This window comes from Dermacentor silvarum, chromosome 9 (assembly GCF_013339745.2).
Source record: "Dermacentor silvarum isolate Dsil-2018 chromosome 9, BIME_Dsil_1.4, whole genome shotgun sequence".
NCBI lineage: Eukaryota > Metazoa > Arthropoda > Arachnida > Ixodida > Ixodidae > Dermacentor > Dermacentor silvarum.
Genome location: NC_051162.1, coordinates 10,778,847 through 10,799,391, shown reverse-complemented (window position 1 = coordinate 10,799,391; position 20,545 = coordinate 10,778,847). Strand labels below are relative to the sequence as shown.

General features: G+C 45.2%; 1 protein-coding gene across 1 annotated transcript in view; it reads left to right on the top strand.

Moving 5' to 3' along the window:
• The window catches only part of LOC119465124 (methylthioribose-1-phosphate isomerase-like), a 49,141-nt gene that overhangs the window by 21,748 nt on the left and 6,848 nt on the right, over positions 1-20,545 (top strand). The window contains 4 exon segments of the mRNA XM_049655593.1: positions 4,206-4,445; positions 9,236-9,243; positions 10,713-10,891; positions 11,617-11,850. Coding sequence (XP_049511550.1) covers positions 4,206-4,445; positions 9,236-9,243; positions 10,713-10,891; positions 11,617-11,850 — 661 coding nt within the window.

Here is a 20,545-nt window from a genome sequence, read left to right as displayed (position 1 = left end):
AGAGACGAGGAACGTAAAACTGGTGCCACAGCACTCGTGGCATCGTTATTGCATTTATTGTGTCCTTGTCTTTCCTGCAGTGCTGTTTTAGTATATTGAAGCAACTAGCCAGTCAACTTGTGCTTATGTGAATGATTCTGCACTTGTCACGCAAATTGCTACTCTGGGGCCCTTAGGGTAGTATGAATAAATAAATTAATAAGTAGTCTTGCCTGATAGCTAGAGGAGTGTGGAGCAGGGAAAACTGCATATTTGGGAACCCTCATTTGCTGGGTAGGGCCCCAAAACTAGGTGAAGGGCTCTCCCTTGTGATGGATGCATCCAGTCCTCACAGCTGGCTTATCGTCATGCTGTTTAGTGCACCGGCACGATCCAAAGGAAAAGACTCTTTTGGCCCAACCTTGGTCTCATGTACCGAGGCCAACAAAGGGTTGTTTGTACCAGGCATGGCAAAATAGCTTGGGTTGAGCTTAGGAATTGACATCAGCCCTACGTTGCCTGACTGCCTGGGATGCATTTGTTGCGCCAGCTACTGGCCAACTTCATGCATTGCATGGCCCGACATGAATTGTTGGATGGGTCTGATCTGTCCAGTGGTTTATCTGAAATCAAGAGGGCTTTTGGGTGGACTTGGACGTTTTGTTTTGATAGACATTCAGTCCTAAAGTGGGGCACTTGCACCACGACCTACATTTGTTTTTCGAGCAGCACATATGCCGGGGACGATGCTAGTGGCTGCCACGAGACCCTTAGCTTAAACGCCATGCTCCGACTCACGCCATCTGAACAGATTTTATAGGCATACATACAGGGTATCTTTTTTTTTTCGAAGGTCCAAAAATTTTAAAATCGCCTGTGTCAGATAGCACAATTCTAATCCTTCATCGAAACTATTTAATGAGGCAGCCATTACTTCTACGAGAATTCAAAATGCCTGATTAAATAATTAACATAATTACCCTAACTTTTTATTTAATTATTTATGCCACATATTTCAATTACAAATTATAGCCAGTGAGTTTGCAAGGCGTATCCACTTAAAACAAATTTTCTGGACTGCACCAGTTTCAAGATATTCATTTTCAAAGTGTCCGACAAAATGCATTGGTGTTCCAGTTACTTTTGTGCTTCAATGCATAAAACAGAGTTTTCTTGAACTCCGCCTGCGTCACAGGCAGTCGAAAGGTTTCATTTTCACTCGGCTCTGCGCCGTCCACTCTTTTGTGTTCCAGTAGTTTAATCATCACATAATGCTGCGCTGGTTTTGCTGGTATGCGATGCTCACACAAACTGCAAGTAGCAGAGAATTCCACTTCCATGTGATCTCACGAGATGCCCGAATGCCACTTGACAAAAGCAGCTGCAGCAGTGAATCATCCGCTCTGTCTTGGTCAGTTTCTCCTTGGCTGCATGTTTGCATGTTGTGTAAAAAACTGTACCGCCGTCTGTCGGGCACCGTTTTACTCACCGACGGCAGCTAAGCTCGATGATGGTGTATGCAATGTCACCACTCCCCGGTTGGGTGGTGGGAGATTTCAATTGCGATAAAGGTATTCGGACCCTTCAGATGCAACTTTCTCATAAATTAAGTCTTTTCTTGGCACGAAACAAGCATTGTGAGTTTTTTTTTAATGGTATTTAAACAGTCCATGTAGACTTGGTATCGCCCTTAGTGTCCCTTTAAGGCGATACCAAGATGGCCTCGCTGCATCAATGGAAAGCTGTGCTTGTGTGATGAGCGGTAGCGATAGCACCTCTAGAAGCCCTATTTCCTTCCCCATTTCGAGGACAACACTCCAAAAAAGTGCATTTATCTAAAATTTTGCTGTGTATGTTTTCCAAATATTTCACCATGAGATAAAGAAAGGTGTTAAGATTGTGAAAACAATTAAGTTAAATAATTTGAAATTTTGAGCAAGTCGGCTAATAATTTCCGATTTTCCTATTTCCAGATTTTTTACGTTTTTGGGGAATATGAATTTTGGGTGATATGAATTTTTTCATTGTCCCATGAGATTCATATGATCCAGATTCTACTTTAGTGATATTTCTGCTGACTCTGTTTCTTATTTATAACACTTCGGGCATCTAGAGCAGACGAAATTGCCTTTCGTCTGGACATGACGTACTTCATGCTTTTCATTTTTGAGATGAGGCATTGTTGTAGCTTGCCATTCTCATGTGAGAATTTTGCTACTCGTCCCAAATGTAGGTGTCCTTATCCATCTTTAGATTATCATGAATTAGGATGACTCTTTTTCTTTAATATTTCATGGCTTTTGCGCTGTCCCAGAGCAGTTTCAGATTTTTATAGTAGATAGTGAATAATTGTTCTTTACATAAATACTCGAGCCCTTGAGCTTCTTTGCATTCTTTAATATTTGTGTGTTTTTTTTTTCCCCAAGAATTTGCAGGTATATAATCACAGGTCGCTTCCCTTCTTGATTTCCGAGTCAGTGCATGTGCCTAATAGAATCGTATTTAACCTCGAGCTTGTCCTGCAAGACGTCCTTGACGGTATTCTTCTTTAGCTCCAACTCTGATTCTTCAGAGGCCTCAGGAATGCCATGAATGATTAGGTTTGAGCGCCTGGCTATGATCCTCAAGGTCTGTAAGTTTTTTGTTTTGGAATGACGTCACATGCTCTAATGATTTCAAATTGGTTTGGCATTTGATTAGGTTAGGTTAGGTTGGCTAGGTTAGGTTAGGTTGGTTAGCGCTGTTGGCTGTTCAGAAGCCATATTTTTCGTGGTGAGCTTGAACTCATGCATCTGTTGTTTGAGCTCAGTGAATGACGTTTTTATTTCAAGAAGTGCACTACAAATTTCGGCCTGGCCTTGAAGTAGCTGTTTGAACATTTCCTTCCGAGTATGCCTTGGGCGTTGTTTGACATCACCGCAAAGTAGTAATTTACAGACAGCAAAACAGTCATACACCATCGCAACACAACGCTGCTGGCACAGCAGGACAACAGTGCCTCTAGAACCACTTCGTGTGGAGCTAGGACTGGGACTAACCTGCAACATCTAGAAAAGTGTTTCCGTTAGCGAAACGTTAGCGCTCTTTGTCCACCGTGCCCACAGAAGTCTTGCCAGTCTTCCGTTATAGCTGCGCCAACACTGCAAAGACTGAATGTGGGAACCAGTGTGGCTGTGTCGCAGGATGACGACACAGCCAGAAAGGAAGGGCCTTCAATGATGAGCTGATTTTCCTCACAGCAGCGCGGGGCCGCGCGTGTCCAGGGGCTGGTAACACAGCTAGGCCCAGAAGAGCCTGCAGCACGTAGAAAATTGTTTCCATTAGCAACACGGCCACTCTGTGGTGGCTGTGCCCACTTATAATTTAAGTATTTCAATAAATATGTCTTTCTAAATGAAAATTGAAATTTCGAGCAATTACTGAATACCAAAATTCTCATACTTGTTGACCATAGAGCACAACATGTTGTTATTTAACTTCGCATTCCAGCCAGTCTGTTAGAACATTGGGAAGTGGTCTTACTGTGTTCTTGGACCCAGGTCCTTGACAAATTCCTTATCAGCGTAGTTGGCCATTAAAAATGGCTCAGCTATTGCGGACATATGGCTGGCCATGGAAATCAGCAGCTGGCTGTTTCCGAACATTTTGCCAATTGTCGGCCATCAGCCAGTTCTGCTTGGGGACGGAGCTCTCAGTGTGGTCAGGTTAGACCAAAAAGTGAAGATTGGTCTATTTTGAGCCGCAGGCTGTATACACAAACTGACAAAGATATTGAAACAGCGTATGAGATATTTGGTTATCCATAATCAAGTGACTAACAGCACAGGAACTGATGAAGGGTAGTTAATGGGGACAGACACGTGCACTTCCAGCAAACGGTATAAAGGTAAAGGTATAGCTTAACAGATACATATTGACATGTGTTGAAACAGCATATGAACGTGTTGAAACAGCATCTGTTTCGTCATTCAAAGTTTTGCGACTGTTTTCTTCACCGTCACTACTACGTGATAATATACAGAAACTCATAACCACGTGAGCGTCATGACAGAAAGAGATGCTGAATATAAATTTGACCCTCGAACCAGTGGTGCTGTGGCTAGAGTTGCTGCCAGTTTTGTTGTTTGAAATTTGTGAGCCAAGGACATTTTGGAGTAAGAGACATTGTCCCAGCACTCTATGCCACAATTGTATGCTTGAGTGAAATGAATGTGTGGATGCTGCAGGTGCGAGGTGCACCTGCCATAGCCATGGTGGCAGCTCTCGGTTTGGCTTCAGAGCTGACACGAGTCAAGCTGCCTGCGAGCCGTCTGGAGCTCGCTGCCTACATACACAGCCGGCTGGAGTACCTCAAAACATCACGCCCTACGGCTGTCAACCTGGCAAATATGGCTGCCCACTTTGGAAAGATGGCCGATACACTCAGCAAGGAAGAAGGGCTGTCTCTGGAAGCCATGCGCTAATGCGTAAGCACTTTGGCATATTCCTACACATTAGCAGTGCAGAGTTTGGCACAGTGTAGTTTGACCAGAGAGAAAGAACTACTCTGGCACTAAGTTATTTCAGCCATATATGCAGGTGCCTTGTTTATAATTAAAAACATACATTGTTATGGCAGCCAAAGTTACAAAGAAAAGAAGTAGGGGTGTGCGAATAGTGAAATTGCCAGTGGGCAATGACGTCTGGCGGGGTGAGCGCAAAACCAGTGCGTGCTTTGTGGACCAAGACTTGGTTTCTTCGCACCTGTCCGTGTCTTTCTCTTGTCCGTGTTTTTTGACCTAAAAGCATTTCTAGCTGTTACTGTGCCCTGGTGGCAAAGGGAGCCTGCCACCGGTTCGCCAAGCCAACTTGTGGCACGCTGCCAACCACTCTGCTTCCCCCTTGACGAACCAGGCCACACCACCTGCTACTGCCCTTATTGTGATGCTGTGTTTGTAGCTTTTTCACACCCGGCCAGCTTCTCCACACTTGGAAGACCGACATGCCCAGGACGATGATCACATGTCAACTAAGAAAGTTGCTTTGCCATATTGCTGATAGCAGTCTTGAACACCCATGTGCTACCTTTCTCCAAACTTCCAGATTTTTGCTGATGTTGTCCGGGAGTGGTCCTCCAGCCTGCGCTGCGGAACTAACAGCAGCAACTTCTGGGGGGTACATTTCCAACTGTTGAGATGCTGAAGAGTCTCCCCAACCGCCGTGACAATACAATATGATGAATCCTTATGCCGATGATGTTGTTTTTGCCGACCTTAGCGTTTCTGTTGGTGGACGTCATGTGACAGCCTTTGTGGGCACTATCACGGACTTCTTGATTCAACGTCAGGAGCTCACTGACTGCCTGAGAATAGTGAAAAAACAATGTGGACAGGATCACACTAAGGATTGCTTCACACGATAAAGGTTGCCGGCAGGCAGCTAACGACACCAACGGGTAAATGTACCACCAGCTTCCAGATCGGTGATTTCACCTTCATCGTAAAAATGGATTTTTCGCGGGATTATGCCGGCGGTTACAAATATTGTTACGGGGAGATTTACAGAAAAGGGGGTTTATTCACACTATGTACAAGAAGACTAAATGTTGGGGAACAACAACAAAGATGGCGAACCACAGTTTCACGTCTTCCTCGTCTCTTCGGCTCTATGCTTCAGCATCTTCTTTGTCTGCCGGACAACTGGCTCATAACACTACCCTCCGGCGGCGAAAGCACCGACTCGGTGCAGGTGAACGAAGGATACATGAAAAAAACAAAAAACAAAAAAAAACTAGCACACAAAGTATTAAGGGGTGTCCGGGGCACGATAGGGCTTGAGACGGACAACGTGTACAATGTCCTTGCGGAGAGGAGCAGAGGATGACGAAGGCAGCAATGGAGCGATTTCATAAGTGACATCAGTCACTTGGCGGCACACGCGATATGGACCGGTGTACTGGAAGAGCAGTTTTTCGGATAAGCCAACGCGTCGTGCTGGGGACCACAGGAGAACGAGCGATCCAGGGACAAAGTGGGTGGTCCTGTGGTGGCTGTTGTAGCGAGACTGCTGGAGGAGTTGGGACTCAGAAAATCGAGTGCGAGCAACTTGACGTGCATGGTCGGCACGTGCAATGGTCTCTTGAGCATATTCAGTGGGAGGGCACCCAGAAGAAGGCACCAGGGTGTCCATAGGCAATGTAGGGTTGCGACCGTATAAGAGGAAGAACGGCGAAAAGCCAGCGGTCTCATGCCTGGAAGTGTTGTACGCGAATGTCACAAACGGTAGTGCAACGTCCCAGTCGTGGTGGTCTGCAGACACATACATGGCCAACATGTCAGTAAGGGTGCGGTTCAGGCGTTCTGTCAAGCCATTCGTCTGTGGATGGTAGGCTGTAGTCAGTTTATGTTGCGTCGCGCAGGATCTTAGAATGTCATCGATCACCCTGGACAGGAACTGTCTCCCACGGTCAGTAAGCAGTTGCCGAGGAGCTCCGTGCTGGAGTATGACGTTATGCAGCAAGAAGTCTGCAACGTCGGTGGCACAGCTAGTGGGAAGTGCACGCGTAATGGCAAACCGCGTCGCATAATCTGTGGCAACGGCGATCCACTTGTTCCCAGAGGTGGATAGGGGAAACGGACCAAGTAAATCGAGACCGACGCGGTGAAAAGGCTCGTAAGGAATGTCCAGAGGCTGAAGATGTCCTGTAGGCGGCAGAGTCAACTTTTTTCGGCGCTGACAAAGGTCGCATGAGCCCACGTAACGGCGCACTGAGCGGGACATCCCAGGCCAATAGAAACGGCGGCGCGCGCGGTCGTATGTGCGTGACATGCCAAGATGTCCCGCCGTTGGTGCGTCGTGGAGCTGCTCCAGGACAGTGGAACGGAGGTGAGCCGGGATGACTAACAACAGGTCAGGACCGTCAGGGAGTAAACTGCGACGATATAACGTGTCGTTTTGGAGTACAAAGAGGCGGAGGGAAGGATCAGGAGCGTGGGAGTGCAATTTGTCGATGATCTTGCGTAGAGACTCGTCAAGGCGTTGTTCGGCAGCAATGTTGAAGAGTTGAGAGATGGAAAGAACACACGGGCTGGAGTCGCTCAGGGCAGCGTCTGGTGGATCTACTGGGTATCTGGAGAGGCAGTCGGCATCCTGGTGCAGGCGGCCAGACTTGTAAACGACGGTATACGAGTATTCTTGAAGTCGCAGTGCCCATCGACCAAGGTGACCAGTGGGATCTTTGAGAGAGGACAGCCAGCATAGAGCATGGTGGTCAGTAATAACGGTGAAGGGTCGGCCGTAGAGGTAAGGGCGAAACTTGGCGATGGCCCAAACTAGAGCGAGACACTCTCGCTCTGTGATAGAATAGTTTTGCTCAGCCGAGGAAAGAAGGCGACTGGCATAAGCAATAACGCAGTCCTGACCATGCTGACGTTGGGCTAGAACTGCGCCGATTCCATGGCCACTGGCGTCGGTACGGACTTCTGTGGGCGCAGATTCGTCGAAGTGAGCCAACACTGGTGGTGATGTCAGTATTCCTATCAGCTGTGAGAAGGCGGACGCTTGTGCAGGACCCCAAGAAAAGGTCGCGTCTTTCTTAAGCAGGCAGGTGAGGGGCCGTGCTAGTGCTGCAAAATCTTTCACAAACCGCCGAAAATAGGAACGGACGTCCTGAGTAGAGCGAGGTGTCGGAAAGTTGGCAACGGCGCTAACTTTGGCAGGGTCAGGCCGTATACCTGTAGCATCGACAAGATGGCCAAGTACTGTGATCTCGCGGCGACCGAAGCGGCATTTGGCAGAGTTAAGTTGAAGGCCTGCATTGCGAAGGATGCGCAGAATAGCCGAGAGTCTACTTAGATGACTGGAGAACGTAGGCGAGAAAATAACGACGTCATCGAGATAGCACAGGCAAGTAGACCACTTGAAACCACGAAGAAGGGAGTCCATCATTCTTTCGAATGTTGCGGGGGCATTGCACAAGCCAAATGGCATAACTTTGAACTGGTAGAGCCCATCGGGTGTTATAAAGGCGGTCTTCTCCCTGTCTTTTTCGTCAACGGCGATTTGCCAATAGCCGGACCGAAGGTCTATAGAAGAAAAGTACTGTGCGCCATGCAAAGAGTCGAGGGCGTCGTCAATTCGCGGCAGAGGGTACACGTCCTTTTAGTAATCTTGTTTAGGTGGCGATAGTCGACGCAGAACCGCCAGGTGTTGTCTTTTTTCCTGACCAGCACCACAGGGGACGCCCAAGGACTCGTAGATGGTTCGATGATGTCCTTTGTAAGCATTTTCTCGACTTCGGATTGAATTACGCGCCGTTCAGTCGCAGACACTCTGTAAGGACGTCTATGGATGGGACTGGCGTTGCCGGTGTCAATGCGATGAGTCACAACTTTTGTCTGGTTGAGATGGGGCGAAGCAAAATCGAAAACGTCGCTGTAAGCGGCTAGCAAACGACGAAGGTCGTCAGACTGAGCAGCCGAAAGGTCGGGGGCGATCATGGCGTCAAAATGTGCATCAAATGAAGTACTAGTGTCAGGGCTTCCAGAAGACAGGGGCGCATCCATAGTAAGGGCCACAGGGTCGTGTGCGTCTAAAGGTGCTATATGTCCCAGCGTGATACCTTCGGGAAGAAACTGTGGAGTCCGTCCAAAGTTCAGAATAGGGATACATGCCCGGTTTGCAGAAACAGTCACAACAGAGTGAGGGAGGGCTACCTGCCTTGTTAAAAGAGCGTCTAGGGAAGGAGAGATGACGTAGTCGCCGTCACAAATGGCGGAATCAGAGGTCAGTGTGACATACGTCGCGGCGGCTGGTCGAAGGCGAACAAACTCGGCGACACATAAACACGGCTGTGACTCGGTGGGGAGATCGGGTACAAAAGGAAGTTCCAACTGGAGAAGGCCAGAAGAGCAGTCGATGAGGGCAGAATGGGTACTCAGGAAGTCGTGGCCGAGGATGACTTCATGTGGAAACTGCTGCAGAACGGCGAATAGTACTGAGGTCTGGTGACTGGCGAAGCTCACACGCGCAGTGCACATCCCAACGACGCAAGATGTGCCGCCGTCGGCTACACGAACGACAGGCGACGCCGCGGGCGTCAGAACCTTGCGGAGACGACGAGAAAGGCGAGCGCTCATAACCGATAATTGCGCCCCCGTGTCTATGAGCGCCGAAACAGGCACGCCGTCCACTTCTATGTCCAAAAGGTTTTGTCGGGTGGTCAGGGTCAACAGAGGATTTCCGGGTCGGTTGGTCAATGCAGCATCACCTCCGGGAGCTGCACCGGTCAGTTTTCCGAAGAGGGACGGCGTGCCTGTTTCGGCGCTCATAGACACGGGGGCGCAATTATCGGTTATGAGCGCTCGCCTTTCTCGTCGTCTCCGCAAGGTTCCAGGCTGTTAAGTTACATTCTTCGCAAACTCAGATGTGGGCACCAGCCATGAGGGGTAGTGCAAGTGTTCATGCGTAGCCAATGATGTGACAATGCTGTCGCAATGCAACAGGCCATAGCACGACGAAAGAATGCCGCACAGATTAGCATGCTATGGCTCACACAGGGCTCGCAAGGGGCCTTCTGGCAATAACACGTGGGCTTGAAGTTTGGAGATTGTTTTCTATAACATTTGTACATAGTACTGATCAGTCCGCATAAGCACAAGTGCTTTTGTGCTGCAGATTTTGTGCTCCTCAACAGCCTTGCCAACGAAGACCACCACATTACTAAAGGCACCTATAAATGTACACTGCAATGACATAGCACAAGTAAAAGGCTGTTTTTTTTTGTGCAACCTGATGAGATGACTGTTCTGGCCACGGCACCTTTGTCTGTCAATGCTAGCTCCAGCCTGTTGCCCTCGAAAGCGATAAGACAGTTCCAGGACTGTTTTAGTTGATGTTAAGTGTCAAGCAAACACCTTTAACCAAGCACCAAATAATCACAAAAGAGACCGGAAGACCCAGTCAGACAAAACACTATCACATGGCTCCAAAGGAATGCAAAGAAATACAAGAGCATGTAAACGAAATGCTTGAGTATCACATGATACAGCCTTCGAAGAGGCTTGGGCATACCCTGTGGTCTTAGTTAAGAAAAAGGGTAGCAGGTTGCCCTTCTGCTATGACTACCGCAAGTTAAAACTAGTAACAAAAAATTTTCACCCTGTTACCACGCATAGACGATTCATAATAGATGCACTGAGCCATGCACATTATTTTTCATCAATGTACGTATGAAGCGGATATTGGCAGATAGAAGACAATAAAAGGAATCGTGAAAAAATTGTCTTCCTGGTGCCCGATGGTCTTTATGAACTATAAGGTCATTTCAGATAGTGAAAATTGTCCAAGGCGCTGTGAGCACTTACGAAAGCAGTGTACAATTAAGTTGCACATGCAGCCATAGCTGTCTAAGTGGCTTACATCTCACTATTAGATGTGTGTTATCTTGGATGAGTTGTGCACACTGACATGCTTAAGTTGTGAATCAGGACGATGATCACTTTGGAAATGTGGCAAACGCTGTGTGTGTGGTGCATCCGAGGGCACTACCGGCATATTAAAAAAAAAAAAAAGTTAAAGTAGTCAGTGCCTGGCATTAAAGACTATCCTCCTCTAGCTATGATTCTCTTGATCAGTCCTGTACAACAAGCACAACATGTTGACATCATAACAATATGTTGTACTTGTTTATTCGTTAGGCAATTCTTTATTGATTCTCCAGAGAAGACAAAAGCTTTTTCACTGTGATTGTGCAGCATCTGCGCTGAGGCAGAAGGCATGCTGGCTACAGATGTGGCTGCAAATCGGGCCATTGGCCGACATGGGGCCGAACATATGGTGGCAAACTGCCAAGTACCAAATGTTAGCAAGCTTGGTGTCCTCACTCACTGCAACACGGGCAGTCTGGCCACAGCAGGCTACGGAACTGCACTTGGTAAGACGTGTTTGTCTTTGCAAGGGGGGGCACACGTTACAATTTTTTGCCGCTTTCTTGCTTAAAAGAGCAATTCAGGCAGTTTTTTCAGCTGTACAAATAAAAACGAAACTTGCATCATATATTTGTAGGGAGCACATGTGCTAACATGTGGCAACCATGCCACATGTTAGCACAGACAAATCGGTTTAGTCGGCTATCTTCACTCGGTGCAGCATGGCGGAAAGGTGGCTGACACGTGCAGTGTCTTGCTTTAATATCTGGAACACATCTATAGTCAAACACGTGTCTTCATTTTTGTGGATGAACAAAATTATGCGACCATCAAAATGTGTAGTCCATCTTCACTCCCTCCAGTGCAAGGACGAGGACCTGTTGGCAGGGACCAGATGCAGTGCAGTTGGTGTGGTTCATCTTTGGAGAACTCTTAGTGTACTTGCATGCGATATAATATCCCTTCCGCAAAAATAACTGACCCGCCCCAACCCCCTTATTCCGGCTTCATTTTTGGATTCACTGCTGCATGACTGCATTAGAAAAAAAACACAACATAAAGCACTCTGCCAAGTAGCATGCTATTGCAGTTAAAAATATGGCCGAGGGTCATTGCCGTCATGTGCGCCTGTTGCTTTTTCAAGCTCTTCCTGCTGGTTAGCAGCTTCGTGTACTTTTATTTTTGTCTGCATTATTGTGTGTCTTCACGTATACCAAAACACTTTGCACAGGTGTTGTGCGGCAGCTGTACGAGAGTGGTCAGTTGGAACGTGCATACTGCACAGAGACACGCCCGTACAACCAGGGCTCCCGCCTGACGGCCTTTGAGCTGCTGCACGACCACATTCCAGCCACACTCATCTGTGACAGCATGGCTGCTGCCCTGATGGCCACAGGAAGGGTCAATGCGGTCGTGGTTGGTGCGGACCGGGTCACCGCCAATGGCGACACAGCCAACAAGATCGGTATGGCTAAGCATATCCAGATCATATTACTCTGCTATATTTCCGTTTATAAATTTACTTCAACGATAATCGCCTGTTTACAAATTCCCAATTCGGTTTTAGACAAGGCTTATCTACAGAATCTGCGCTACTTAAACAAAAATAAAAAATTTGCAAAACATTGAAAATAAATTTTTAACACTGGGCATTTTTGTTGATTTCAGCAGAGCATTTGACTGTATTAATCATGACATTCTTTTAGATAAACTTCATGCATACGGTGTAAGAGGCAATCCACTTGAGCTGATGAGGTCATACCTTGAAAAACGGCAGCAATCTGTATGTGTTGATCGTTGTAGCTCCAGTTTTGAATATATATATATATATAAGATGCGGAGTACCGCAGGGCAGCATCTTAGGTCTGTTTTTTTTAATGTGCATATTAACGATCTTGCCCATATCTCTAAGAAAGCTAAATTTATAATATATGTTGACGACACTAGTTTATTTTTATCTCGAAACTCATTGAATGAACTCCTGCTTGAAGCGAACATCATATTAGAAAGCCTCTATAACTGGTCACATGCAAACAGCTTAAGGAATAATTGTAATAAAACAAAGGCTGGTTATTTTTCGTTCGATAAATCGGAATATTACGATATCAATCCCACTGTTTATTGGAGACTACGCCATCGAAATCATAACTAAATATAAATCTCTTGGCATAATATTTGATGAACATCTTAAATGGGCTGATCACTTTTGTTATCTTTCTTTAAATTTCTCAAAATCTGTATTAGCTCTTTCACGAGGTCGTGACTTGTTTCCTGTGAAAGTCAAAAAATGAATATGTCATTCATTATTTCATTCTCAATAAGCTACTGTCATCTTGTGTGGGGAACTCCTGTTATAGGCAAAGTTTGGCTGCAGTATGTATAAATAAAAATGCGGCTCGCGTGCATCTAAATTAATTGCTACTTCTGCAAAAAAACTATCCGCATAGTTTCTGGCTCAGATTGCGTAGCTCATACCAGACCATTGTTTATTAAACACAAAATATCTCCCATCCATCATCTGGTGACGTTTACCATACTTTGCGGTATGAGTAACTTGAGCTTACCTCGGGCTAAGTTCATAATCCAACTCTCATTGGCTATGACAAATACATCTGCACCAGATGCAAAGAGAAATGGCATCTACCCTGACTTTGCACAATGCATGGCTCCCAAATGTTGCATGAACACCCTTAATCAAACAACTGGTACACAGAAAATGTGAACCTAAACAAAAAAGTAATTGTTTAGCACTTTTTTGAGCATGTGATGGGCTCAAAACTAAAAATTTAGGGTAGTCTTTTTTTTTTGCAGCGGTATAAAAGGAAAAAAAGTAATGCCATGTATTTTGTTTGAACTTCATTTACTATATCGTAGTGTTAAATTGCAATTATGTTTTAAACCTTCTGTTTCTTCTATACCGTCGTTTTTGCTTCTCAGTGCATTGTATATTTCAATTTTGCTTTTGTTTTATTTTTAGCTTAATTCTGCACTGATGTTCGGTTCCTTGATTCATGATGTACGTGAAATTGTATTTTCTCCCCTCACTGCTGCCATTTTGTAAATGGGCCCCGGACGCCGTAAGACTTCAAGGCAGCTTTTTGTCCCGGGCCTTTTTCTCTTGAAGAAATAAATGAATCTTGAATAGTCACACTTATTTGCCGATGTAATGAGGAGGTAACCTCCACTTTTCTGGGAATTTGTCCATTCTGAAAAATTCAGGGAAAAAAAACTGAATTTCACCCTTGCCATTTTGAATCAGCACAATTTGTACCTACAGTCGTTGTGGAAATGCTAGTGGCATGCCAGAAGCAAGCCAAGTTTTCAACTGAACCTACGCAACCTGCAAATAACAGTATTCTTTACTGGTTTTGTGGGAGCTTGGCCGGTTGAAATATAACGAGACACATGATTCAGTTAAATCTGATAGTGCATTACAGCTTGCTGGTAGTAGTAGTTGAAAATTATGGGCTGGCGAAGTAACTTGGCAAGCTTAAAACCATCATTTCGTTAATGTGTCTGAACCTCCCACGTCATAGACTGCCAAGGAATGTTTATAAATGCAGTCGGGCAAAACCTGGGATAAGTATGGAATTTGAAAGTGCCAATGTAAGGGACACCTGGTAATTGTTCCTGCAAGAGCATTTGTAGAAATGCGCTCACACAATAATTGCAGGGCCTTGTGGGTTTAACACAACATTGCAGTTCTTCGAGACATATTAAAGATGGGTTCTCTCTTTGACTTCTTTAAATTTTGGTGTTCCTTGGTCATTACTGGCCTTTGCACTACAAAACCCTATACATAATCATCACCTCTTAAAGTTTGGTTGATATATATAGTCCAACCTTGATTTAACGAACTTTATATACCAAAATTCTCGATATAATGAAGTCTAACTTTATATAACTTTGTTTCCATAGACCATCAGGTATTTAGAACCTCAGTATAATGAAGTGTGTTTATACGCAATTTCAATATAATAAAATTTCACTGCTGCGACGAAGGAATACTGAGACAATGAAGGGGAACTTCCGTGGACGCAGATTGTCAAATGGTTATATTACAAGCAGCTGCTTTCAAATGCACCTCTGAAATTGTGCGCCCTGCAACTAAGAGCGACCGCTGAAGCAGAGTGGCGTCATGTCTGGTATAAAGTCTAAGTGCGATAAGATCTTATTGCACCCCGCGCACTGTATGCTTTGAATTTCAGTGAAAGCGTGTGAGGGTGAGCTGAGAAGGACACTGCATTGACAAGCACCGTCTTGCCACACTAGCACGGAGAAAGGGTGGAGGTGAGCGAGCTCGCAGCAATGCGATCAAGCTCATGCGAGGGGGGGAATGGGAGGTGGGTTGGCTCGGCGTCTTTTTTTCTACTGCAGGCTGCGCATGGCTGTCAGCACTGCTGAGCGCATACACGGCTAGCGCACTGTTTTAGAGGTAATCTGTCGCGTGTGCAAAGAGGGGGCATGTAGAGAGGGCGTGGTCTTTCCTGCCTGTTTAGTGCTGGAGGTTGCATAATCTGAACGATCGGAGAGGCGAAGTGATAGGTAGACGAAGCATTCGCTCCTCTCTGCCTACGCATGATAGCGTCGTCCCATTGCAAGTGACACTACCAGCTGCGGAGGCAGAGTGGACGCGAAAGCATGTCTGGCTTAGCTTCGTACTGCCGATGTGAAGATATCGTTGACATGGCATGAAATCGTATCTTTTGTTGCCGACTTTCAAATTCAACGAAATGAATTATTTTCTCATTCAAATTTGCTTTTTTCAGTTGTCCAACAATGCGGATAATTTTGCATCCTCTCCTGTGTAAGCAAAATCTATCGGCAGCAGTACTTAATTACAGGGTGCGTACAGGTCCTTGAAATCCTTGAAAAGCCTTGAAATTGAAAAGTGCGTTTTCAAGGCCCTTGAAAGTCCTGGAATTTTTTTCCTTCCTTGAAAATCCTTGAATTTCGTGAGCAATGCACTCTGATATCGACATTGCGACCTCCTTTCTGTGGTAGATTTGCGTCGATCTAACTCTCTATTTCAGAAACAATACGCCGGCGCGAGGGCACATGGTTCCGTTTTGCAGAACTGTGCAGAAAAAATAAAAGACTTCACCGTGTCAAACCGTGAACGGAGCGAGAGACCCGTGCCGCGCTTCGGTGCTGGCTTGGATGGCAGTGGGCCTCTTCGATTATCTGTCCCTGACAGTCCCGGAGTACCCGAGGCACTGCTTTTAGCCAATGAGCGTTGCGTGTGCAGCTTCTCGGACAGTCCGGGACTGTCAGAGACAGATAATCGAAGAGGCCCACTGTTTGCACTGCTTTCCTCACCCTATCATTCGTTTAACTCCTCGCCCGTCGTTCTGCCTTGTCCCACTTTCACTCTTGCCCGCGAGGTGAAGCTAGTGAAGCTAAAGACAGCTTTAGTGGAGCAACTTTACCACTGATGCTCAGTGCCTTTGGGTGGCAGTTTGTTATATTATTTATGATAATATAAGTGTAATAACATTACCATATTTTTTGGTCTGTAAGTCGCACTTTTGTATAAGACGCACCCCCCTCAAAATGGCAGTTTTTCCGGAGAAAAAAAAGATGTATATATAAGGTGAATAAGATGCGCCTGGTCTTTCGGTAAGCGATTAAAAAAACGTTACAGTGATGTTTCACTCCGTGAACGCAGGTCACGTGCAAGCGTATGGGTGCCATATATTTCCACTCCAGGCGTATTTCTGCCGTCGTGGTTGTCGCGATGTTCCGTATAAAGTCCAAGGGCGATAACATCGTCCCCACGCGCCGTATGCTGTATGTGCGAGTGAAAGCATGCGATGGTGAGCCGAATCGCGCACAAGGGAGGAAAGCGGGAAGGCTGCCCGGAAAAGGGGGGGGGGGTCTGCCTGTACCCTCGTAGCAACTGCTCAGTTTGTGCAGCGGCCCACGCCGTATCTTGACAGCGATCTGCAGACGCGACGACTTCGGGGTCGATCGACTCGCGGTCGACCTACCGCTTGCGTTGCTGCTCCATCCTTATCACACGGTGCTCGGGAACTTGATCACGAGAACCCGGCACCTCAATAGCGTGCACAGAACCCGTAGCAATTAAGTCAACCGGCGCGCTTCGCGTGGCCATAACATAGGATTCGATTTTGACAGCAGTTTTCCCTGAAAAAAAAAACGTTTACAGGTCGCGCCGTTCTGAGACGCACTGACAAAAATTCAGAAAAAAAAACGCGTCTTATACACCGGAAAATACGGTATGCTGAATGTTTTGAATATGTTTGGTGAATCAAACCAGCTAATACTGCAGAAGCCTGAGCAGCTGTTGTGAGTGTTCGTTGCCGTAACTTTTAATATTGCGGAGTTGAGAAATGATCAAGACAAGACATGTTTTACAGGATTGCAATATACATCTACTTGTTATAAAGGATGTTTAGCAAGACTACACTGAATGGTTTGGAAATGTTCAGCAAACTTGCCCAGTTAATACTGGAGAAGTCAGAGTAGCTGTTGGGAGCATTCATTGTGTTTTGTGAATTATTTTTTTTTGTATTGTTGTGAACTTGCAAAGTGATCAAGGCTAGACATTATTAACATAATTGGGATATACATTTATTTCTTTTTATTTTAGTGCAATAAGCCTTTGCTAAATATTTTAAATAATTTTGGTGAACATTACCCAGCATATACTGGAGAAATCTCAGTCGCTGTTGTAAGCATTCATTTTGTGTTGTGATCTTGAGAAGTTATTAAGGCTAGACATTTTATTATAGTTGTGGTATACATTTATTTATTGTAAGTGCAGTAAGTGCAGTAAAACTAGTCATTTTTGGAAATGTTTGAGTAAAGAAATCCTACTTTGGATGCCACTTTGAGACCTTGAAAAACCTGTGACATGTCCTGGAAAGTCCTGGAATACCCTTGAATTTTTGCCTTGGAAACCTGTACAAACCCTGTTAATTACAAAAAAGGTCAAATTTCAATTTAGCCTAATTTCGATATAATGAAACAAATTACCAATTTACCAACTTCGTTATGTATTTAACTGGATATGCGATGTGAATGCATATCCAGTGCTTTTCAAGACAGTGAAAGGTCAATAAGAAGAAAATTATAAATAAGTTCACAAATAATCTTCGTAAGCTTCACTCGCAGCGTTTCTACTAACTTCACGACGGGGTAATAGATGACATAATATAATCAATCCTGCCATATTTTTTGTGGGGTAAATTGCAGTAGCAAAAATAACTCGAAAGAAGCTTTTCTTGTTATAAGTTGTGAAATTTTCAAGAAAACAAACAAAACAAGAACAAACTATTGCATGTTGCGTTTCTAAGGTCTCCTGAACTTTAAGCTTCACAATCTATGTAGAGGCTGCTATAAATTTGCCACATACAAATTACATCTTTAGCTGACAAGAAATTTTTGATTCAAATACTCTTGTAATACTTAAGCATACTTAAACAAAAGAAATATATTGGTTCAAGGCATTCATTTTGGAAAAATGTGCCTTTAATTGTAGTGCCCACTCCATGTTTTTTTTATCATCATCAGTAGCAGCAGTAATGAGGCTGTCCTCGTCACTACAGTGGACTCGCTCGAGAAGCCACGCACAGTCATGTGATGGTGACGTGGCAGGTTGTTGGACAGTGCTGTAGGCTATGTTATTAATGCGATCGGCAATCCTAGGATATTTCACACGCTTTATTGTTTCTGCTGCAGAATCTCAATGATACGGTCATGCCTGATACGGATTTTGGTATGATACGAATTTTCCAGAAGTCCCGGCGCAAGTTCATTAGCTTACAACGTGCTGCATTTTGAATGTTGTGAACTGCCTTTTGCGTTGCGACAGGTGATACTGACACAGGTATAAATTATTTATGTTGTCGGTGAGCATTTTTCACGAGTCACTCTCTGTTACGTTGTCGCTTGGGGCAAGACTGTATTGGAAGTTCCTCAAATGTTATCGATGGTTTTATCCATTGTCTGTTGTGACCGAACCTTGTGTAATCTGATTGTATGTGACGTGAATTGTATAGTACTTTCTGGAAGGCACCAGCGATTACTCAGGAACCTTCCACGAGTCATGTATAAAAACCGACGAGCTTGACCCGCTGATCGGATTTTGACGATCGCTGACTGTGCTCACCGCTATCGTTTGCTTTGAGTGCCAATTAAGTTTTGCTGGGCACAGGTTCGCCCGATAAAGATTTAACGTTTTGAAGTCACACTTTTGACGGTGTGTTATTCTATGCCTGTCACAACAATGTGACAGTATGTCTAAATAAACAATATAAATATATCAAAGTGAACGCGCTTGCCCCCCAGATCACATTTTCGACGATCGACCACTATCATTGTGCTGAGTGTTACTTTTTTGCTGGCACAGGTTTGCCCAATAAACAGTTGGTTTCTGAACTTGCGTTTTGCCACTGGGGTTGTTCGCCGTCACTACTACGTGACAGTACGAACAATCGAATAGCCACGCAACCCCTAGCGAAGCCAGCGAGGGGGCCCTGGCAGGCCAACAGAGCAGCTGCACCAATAGTGTCAGGGTGACCTACGTCACTCCGTCATGACACCACCCCGCGCGTCCCTAAAGAAAGCTTTTGCTTTGTGCAGTATTGCACATTGCCTGGTCGCCTTTAGTGGACTTGGGGGAGCGGCAGCCGTGTGCGCATCATTCAAGCACCCTTTCTGCATTCTTGCGCAGCTTAGTAGTACTACGTTCTTGTACTTTAAAGAAACAAGCAATGCTTGTTTGCTGCTCCTCCCGTGTACAAAAGTTTTGCGATCAACTTTGCCTAAATTTGTATTTGTCCCGAGTAGCTTGTGGTGACGTCAAGTACAATCCTGGGCCCCCTAAGTTCGATCCAAGTACTTTCAGCTATTGCTGCTCCTTCCTCAAAATTTGATTTGCAGCATAGGTAATTAATGGAAGCTCTTGAACTAAAAAATAACCAAGAAGCTCTTGCATCGAAGTTATCCAATTTAGCAGTTTGCCTAGCCACGGTTGAAGCATCTATTGAAGTAATAGAAGGCGAGCAGTCGTGCACTGATGTGCCATGCATTTTTGCTGAAGCAGTGAGCAAATAACAGGCCACACTGCAGTCCTACCTCAGTGATCTTTGAGGGCTGTTCAAGGCGTGAAAATCTACTATTTTATGGAATCCCCAACACTACTTCGGAAAATTGGGCACAGTCGGAAACGCAGGTGTGCAATTTCCTTTCCAGCCAGCTGAACTTGAATATGCAGGAGGGACAGATTTCGCGGGCACATAAATTGGGCAATTTCGTCGCAAGCAAAATGCGGCCTATTATCGTAAAGTTTTTGTCTTCAAAATTAAAAGACAGCATTCTTTCCCAAAGAGCAAAGTTTAAGGGTATCGGTGTATCCTTTGGTGAAGGTTTCTGCAGGGCCATGTGACAATCGTGGAAGCATTTCATTAATTGAATTTGGCAAAGCAAGCCGCTATTCTTACACGCTTCGTCATAACAGGCTAGTTATGAACGGAAAAAGGTATGTGTACTGCACAACGACAAACAGGGTTTGTGAATCTGGGCATGCTTCTGCAACACATACTCCACCTAACACATAAGCAAACTCCCCCCCCCCCCCTCCGCCAGCTCATCCTAGCTAATATAGCACTCTAATACCAACACCATATCGATCCTGTTCACGAATATCAGAAGTATCTTTAATAAGCGAGCCGATTTATCGTCCGTCGCCGATTTCCGTTCAGCAGACATCATTAATCTCATTGAAACGTGGCTATCGGCTAAAATAAACACATAGAAATCTTCGACTGCGAAAAATCCTACAATATTTATAGGTATGACCGTGACATTCGCTCCAGAGGGGGCATGTTGGTTGCTATTGGTGTCTCGCTTGTATCTTCACCTGTTGCTATTGTGTCCTCACTGGAATTACTTTATGTACGTGCTCAAGCTGGTGAACAAGAAATTCTGTTCTGTGCATGCTATCGACCTCCCACTGCATCCATGTCGTTTCATAATGAACTGCACAATGCACTTAACAGCATAACCATCCGATTCCCCAGCCTGCCATTGTTCCTCCTGGGTGATTTCAATTACCCTACCATTATGTGGAGCGATCAATCCACTACTCTTAAGCATAATTCTTCACAGTGTGTTCATTTCCTGAGCCTTTATAA